The sequence below is a fragment of the Hemibagrus wyckioides genome, linkage group LG03 (genome assembly GCF_019097595.1).
Source record: "Hemibagrus wyckioides isolate EC202008001 linkage group LG03, SWU_Hwy_1.0, whole genome shotgun sequence".
Classification (NCBI taxonomy): domain Eukaryota; kingdom Metazoa; phylum Chordata; class Actinopteri; order Siluriformes; family Bagridae; genus Hemibagrus; species Hemibagrus wyckioides.
The window spans coordinates 2,275,146-2,282,645 of record NC_080712.1 but is presented as its reverse complement, the minus strand read 5'-3'; the positions used below and the strand labels follow the sequence as shown (position 1 = coordinate 2,282,645).

Sequence of the window (7,500 nt, the reverse complement as noted above, 5' to 3'; positions counted from 1 at the left end):
GATTCATTTAGCGCAGAGCTGATGTCAGAAAGCGGTGATATTCGAGTCAGGTAATTCAACACACACTAAAGACGCCTCGTGGGAATTCGACTCTTAGAATTGACTCAATTGATCCCCATCACATTGAATTAGGATAAGAGTCAACTTCAACGATTCAGGAATCAAATCCATTCACACACCAGACTGAAGCTCCTGATTGGTTACACACCTGTTATGACATCATCATAAGGTAACTGGAATTTAAAGTGCAGGCACATATGCATGTACAATTACACAATCACAAGAGCGCGCACACACACACACACACACGTGCACACACACATGCGCACACAGTAGGTTGTGCTCTGACTGGCTGTTATTATGGAGAGGGCAGTTGTTCCCTGTTTCCTCTCTCGGGAACGGAGCTGTTCTTTTCCACCTAACACACTCCCACACACACACACACACACACACACAGCATGAACACACCAGAAAGAAACTCAGTGTCAGCTATTGATCAGCCTTGGGTACATGGACTGCTCACCGCTCCATAACACACACACACACACACACACAGAAAGCTGGGTCACTAGTAGTGTGTGTGTGCGTGTGTGTGTGTGTGTGTGTGCCTGTGTGTGAATCAGAATGTGTTTTATTTTCTGGAGCTGAATAACAATCTGCAGTAGATCGATATGTGTGAACTTCAGAGAAATTCCCCCAAATGTTGAGACGAAACCATATTCTAATATGTCAGAAGCATGGACCTGTGTGCGTCCTTCTGAGTGCTCTAATACTACACACACATACACACACACGGGAAATCAGATCATGAATATTAACTGTGTGCTGAAACAGAAAAAAAAATGGCTACAAACTACGCTGACAAACGCTTATTAATCGCCATGACGATGGGCTAATTAATTCACCCACTCGTTACTAAATCTCACACTACAACTGGAACATGCTTACATGCATGGAGAGACAGACAGGTGGGTCTATAGAGACAGACAGGTGAACAACAGCACATTATCTCTCTCTCTAACTCTCCATCTTCACACACACACACACACACACACACACACTGAAGACAAACAGTTTACTGGATCAAGATGATATTAATTCACTTTAGAAAGGGATTGTCTCACTCACAGAGGATCTACACCTGCTTTTCATTTGTGTGTGTGTGTGTGTGTGTGTGTGTGTGTGTGTGTGTGTGTGTGTGTTAGTTACATGTATGTAGAAAGCCACTAATCCTCTCACAGCAGATAATTATCAGAGCTACTGGAGCTATTTTTCCTCCCACCACTCAGAGAGAGTGTGTGTGTGTGTGTTCATTCAGCTGTTCTGATATGAAGCTTCGTATTAACACACTTCCTGGACTCTGATTGGTGGATCAGGTGTTTAATTCTCTCTAACAGCAGCTCAGCTTTATATTATGATACCTTATGGTTTCCATAGCAACAGCTCCTTCAGAGGGTGAATCTGATCATGAACTGATTAAAAATTTGATGTAGAAGGTGTGGAAGGAGTCTCCAGTGTCAGAGCTGGAAGTTCTCCACATCTTCAGGACACTTCTTTACCGTTTCTCAGGAACATGACCAGCTGAGATTGGGGATTTAGTGCTTATTATTATTATTATTATTATTATTATTATTATTATTATTATTATTATTAACTCTAGAGCTGCTAGAGGGTAAGTGAGAACCGGAAATAGCGTTAAAAAGAAACGGTAAATGTGGTGTGTATGACGTCATAATGAAGCGTAATAGTTGGCGAGGTGCAAGAGGAATAAAACAGATAACATTAACTAAAAATCACACAGAGTGGTTTATTCCTAATAATGTGATTACATGATACGCTGTGACGTCATTTCTCTCTCTCCCTCTGTTCTCTCCGTGAGCCGCATTTCTCCGCCTTCACGCGCCTGATAAGTATGCTGGAGTTAGGGTTTATTTTTCTCACTATTTATTCTTATTTTCTGTGTAATTTCTTCTTATTTATGGTTTCTTCTCGAAGCTTCTTCATCTGATTGCGTGTTTTTCTACGTGCTCAGTTCTCATGAAGAGGCCGCGACTCTCCTCACCGCATCAACACACTCCGAGACTGAACACACACACATCCCGAGACTGAACACACACACATCCCGAGACTGAACACACACACATCCCGAGACTGAACACACACACATCCCGAGACTGAACACACACACATCCCGAGACTGAACACACACACATCCCGAGACTGAACACACACACATCCCGCGACTGAACACACACACATCCCGCGACTGAACACACACACATCCCGCGACTGAACACACACACATCCCGCGACTGAACACACACACATCCCGAGACTGAACACACACACATCCCGAGACTGAACACACACACATCCCGCGACTGAACACACACACATCCCGAGACTGAACACACACACATCCCGAGACTGAACACACACACACTCCGAGACTGAACACACACACATCCCGAGACTGAACACACACACATCCCGAGACTGAACACACACACACTCCGAGACTGAACACACACACTCCGAGACTGAACACACACACACCCCGAGACTGAACACACACACACTCCGAGACTGAACACACACACTCCGAGACTGAACACACACACACCCCGAGACTGAACACACACACACTCCGAGACTGAACACACACACTCCGAGACTGAACACACACACTCCGAGACTGAACACACACACTCCGAGACTGAACACACACACTCCGAGACTGAACACACACACATCCCGAGACTGAAAACACTCAGATCTTCACAGATTAAATGAATAATTGTGTTTAAAACATAAAGAAACAAGAAACATGTTTTATTTTAATTTTATAATAATATTATAATAATTCTGTGAATTAAACACTTTTACTGTCAGAGTCTTAAACAGCGCGATGCTCCTGCGGCATAAAACACACACACACACACACACCTTCACTGTTAATAATAATAATAATAATTATTATTATTATTATTATTTTATTATTTTTATTATTATTATTATTATTATTATTATTATTATTATTATTATTATTTCGTTTAGTTTTATTTTTAAAAAGAAAATTAGAAATAAGAAAATGAGAGAATGAGATTTTTTTTAAATGAGGTTTAAAGATGAAACATCGGAAACCAACACAATAATAACTGAAATAAATATTATTATTATTATTATTATTATTATTATTATTATTATTATTATTATTATTATTATTATTATTATGTCCCGTCATTTCGGAAACTACAAATTCTGTCATTCTGATCACAGATTTAAAATGTAGAGCAATAATAAAAAGGTAAAGAACGATTAAAAAAAGATCGATATAAAGAAAGAGAGAGAGAGAGAGACAGAGAGAGAGAGAGAGAGAGAGAGAGAGACGAAAAGTCGAGCGAAATAAAGAGAAGGAGGGAATGAGGAGGGGGAAAAATGAGCGATGGAAAGAGAAAAATAAAACAGAAAAATAGAACAGCAAGTGAAAGCGACAGAAGGAAAGACAGAGAGAGAGAGTGAGAAAATGGATGGAAAGAAGGAGTTCACCTGCAATGCGCGAGCGAGTGGCATGCGACTTACAGAAAAAAAGAGATGAAGTTAATATGAGAGAGAGAGAGAGAGAGAGAGAGAGAGAGGTGAAAGTGTAAAATCGTATTTAAGTATAAAAGGGGTGAGAAAGAGAGATCAGCGGATAAACAGAGAGAAAGATGAAGGAATAGAGGAAACGATGAAAAGAGGGATTAAGCCAAAATCCCGCGCGCGCGCTTTATTATAGAGTAGAGGAAAAAGAGTGAGAGAGAGAGAGAGAGAGAGAGAAACAGAAAAAGAGAGATGTAAAACAGATAGAGAGGAAGAAGAAAGAGAGAATGACAGAAAAACCGCACGCGCTACTTCTTTTTTATTAAACCTACGATGCTATGGAGCGATAAGGTGTGTGTGTGTGTGAGAGAGAGAGGGGGGGTTATAGATGTTGAACTTTAGACACTTTCACATTCATTAATGTCTAAATAAATAAATAAATAAATAAATAAATAAATAAAAGCGGAAATAAAAGAATCATGATTAAATTAGGGATCTGATAAATGTGGAGATTTTTTTTGTTCGCTTTCATGCAGTTAGGAAAAGAAAACAGAAAAAATACAGCTGTGTTTCCTCTGCAAAGACGAACCACAAGCCGCACACACACACACACACACACTCGCGCACAAGCAACACAACACACACTCGGCGCGCTCGTGCGCACGGGCACTTCGATGCGTCTTAATCTTTTCCACTCAACACCACAGTAATCACTCACTCACTCTCTCTCTCTCTCTCTCTCTCTCTCGCACACACACACTCACATACACACACATACATTCAGCTGTGTGCTGAAATCTCATCTAATAACCGAATAATTACAAAAACAACCAGAACAACAACAACAACAATAACAAACAACAACAACAACAACAACAATAATAATAATAATAATAATAATAATAATAAGTCGGAGTAAAGAAGCTGCATCTGGAGCAGGAGATAATTGATATACTCATCTTCTTTACAGAAAAATATTATTCATAATCACTTTATTCGATCTGTATTTCTTTCTCTTTCTAATAAAACACGCGTCACTTCAACCCGCACATCGCGCGCGCGCGCACCGGAGCGCTGACAGCCTTCATTCCCGCACGTCTTCATCTTCTTCATCATCATCCTCCTCTTTTTCTTCTACACTTCTAACTTTTTGGTTTCTCATCGATTTACTACAGAATGTTTTTTTTATGAATTTTTTTTATTCATTTTTTAATTAAAAAAAAGTACAGGAAGCGGAATAAATCGCAAAAAGCAAGGATTTAAAAACCAGAGCGCGTGCCTTTAAAAAATTAAAACAAACAAACAAACAGATAAATAAATAAGTAAGTAAACAAATAAATAAACGGAACCGGCTCGAGACAACGTGTAAAGAAAAAAGAAGAGAAAAAAGTAAAGAAATAACGGGGAGAAGAAAACAAGTAAAGAAGCGCGTGCGCGCAGCGCGAGCCTGACACTTCCTAATGATGAGTTCCACAGAATTTGTTTTAGTTTAATAATCGGGAACTGGTATATTATGTGTTTTATTATTTTAAACTATAAATGATTATTTTTTACACGAATAAGCATGAAGATCAGACACATCATGACGTGATGCAGGAATCTACACACACACCGCCTCGTGACAGGAAACAGAATTAAACAAAAAACTCAAACATTTCATCCAATTCTTTTATTTATTTTTATTTTATTTATTTATTTTTATTTTTTTATCTTTTATTTGTTTGTTTGTTTTATAAAGCGCTGGTGTTGAGAATGAAGCGAAATAAAAACTAAAGGATTATAGATTTACACACACACACACACACACACACACACACACACACCTGAACCCTTGCAGAGTGTGTGCAGTGTTAGCGCGCGCGAGTGTGTTAGAGATGTTAAACTTCAGCAGTGTGAAATAAACCGCAGAGACTGAGGATCAGCTGATCAACACCGAGACGCGGAGAAGATGAGGGACGACAGGAAAGAGGGATTCACTACAATCTGATGAAGAGGAGGAAGATATGTCCAGTGGAAAATGTACGTCGCAGTGTCAGAAGTTTCCTCCTTCAAACACGCTCGCGCACCAGAGTATCAATGTGAAAAGAAGGAAAAATATCATTTATTGAATAGAATAGAATAGAATAGAATAGAATAGAATAGAATAGAATAGAATAGAATAGAGTGCAATGTACAGAAACCTGGCGGCTCGCACCGCTAAAATAAACAATAAGAAATATATATTTATCGGAATAATGTCAGCAGCAGGAGCAGAGAGTGCGGTGTGTGTGTGTGTGTGTGTGTCAGGCCGCGCCTGGCACGCCGAGTCCGACCCCGATGATGAACTGCCCCCGCTGCCCCTCTCCCATCACTCAGGTTGCCAAATAACTCCCACAAACACCCCTTCTACCCCCCCCCTCCATCTCTCTCCATCTCTCTCTCTCTCTCTCTGCGTGAAGATGACAGCGACTCAAGTCACAACCGCGAGTCTCCAAAACTTCCTGCATTTCTAAGCGCTAGTTATTATTATTATTATTATTATTATTATTATTATTGAACAGAGGGATTAGAGTGTTTATGACGTTGTCGTGCGCGTGCTTTAGGATAAATATTCCGGTTTGTTTTTTAGTTTTGCTCTTGCTCCTCTATCAGTTACCGCAATTTATACAATGCAGATATAAGTCTCTTTCTCTCTCTCCCTCAAACACACACACACTCTTTTTTTTTAAACAGCAGCTTTTTAAATTGAGCTTTAGGTTCGATTCGGATCTGCGTGTTTATGTGTTTAACACCTGGATGGTTCAGGATTTTACAAAACACACACACACACAATGTACACACTCTACAAACACACACACTTATTCCTTATTCCTGTTTTGTGCTTCTAATATCAGTAATGTCAAACACACACACGTGCGCGCGCGCACACACACACACACACTGCATGTTCTTGACTTTAAGACATTTCTCTCCTAAATAATTTAGTGTTTCCTGTAACAATAATATTTACAATTAAATACCATGTGAACAGTTAAACAATTAAATTAAGACTAATAATAAACAACAAGCTTGACAACTGTGTGTGTGTGTGTGTGTGTGTGTATACGCATTCTTCTTCTTCTTTCTCTCTGCTACACAACACACACATTTCTGTACTGTTTTTACATTTTTTTATCCAATTATTAGGACAAATATTTTTCCATCTAAATAAAAAAAAATCAAACACACAACTGAAATCACAAGACAACATCAGAGCGAGCGCACAGGATCCATCAGCATCTTCCTCTCTCACACACACACACACTTTTTAACACACAACACGCAAAGAATTTCCCCGCACCGTTACACACTTCTACATACAGTTACACAAACACACAAAAATATACACAAATATTTCCTGAAGTTCCTGGAAATAAAAAAATCTGTTTGTTAAAGAACTCATGAGGAACCTGAAAAGTGTCTCACTCTCACACACACACACACACACACACACATATAAAGACATTTAAAAAGGTCTGTCTGTGTGTACAAAGAGAGAGAGAGAGAGAGAGAGAGAGAGAGAGAAAGGAAAAGAAAGGATGGAGTGATGACAAAACTGAGAGAAGAGAAGAGAAGAGAAGAGAAGAGAAGAGAAGAGAAGAGAAGAGAAGAGAAGAGAAGAGAAGAGAGTGCGCTGACCTGCTGGGACATCCTGAACAGGAGGTGTGTGTCAGTGTTCTGCTGCTGCCATGTCCCCATGTAGCACGGCTCGGCACTCGCCGGTCTGCTGCTGAACTGCATGGAGCTGCGCGCTCCTCCTCCTCCTCCCTCTCTCCTTCCTCCCTCACTCCCTCCGTCCGCGCGCTCGCTCCCTTCTTCCCTCGCTCCGTGCTCTCGCTCCCTCGGCTGCTCCGGCTCCGTCAGCTCCGGCTCGTCTCTCACATCCGGCTCCGTCTCGAC

The 7,500-nt window shown here is 40.3% G+C and overlaps 1 protein-coding gene across 5 annotated transcripts in view; it reads right to left on the bottom strand.

Moving 5' to 3' along the window:
• Positions 1-7,500, bottom strand: part of bnc2 (basonuclin zinc finger protein 2) — a 235,410-nt gene that overhangs the window by 119,089 nt on the left and 108,821 nt on the right. For 4 of the 5 annotated variants that reach the window (XM_058386467.1, XM_058386466.1, XM_058386468.1 and 1 more), the window contains one exon: positions 7,240-7,500. This exon is cut by the window's right edge and continues 6 nt beyond it. In XM_058386467.1, the coding sequence (XP_058242450.1) occupies positions 7,240-7,500 (261 nt within the window). The remainder of the gene's footprint in view (positions 1-7,239) is intronic. The other variant, XM_058386470.1, reaches the window with a different exon arrangement.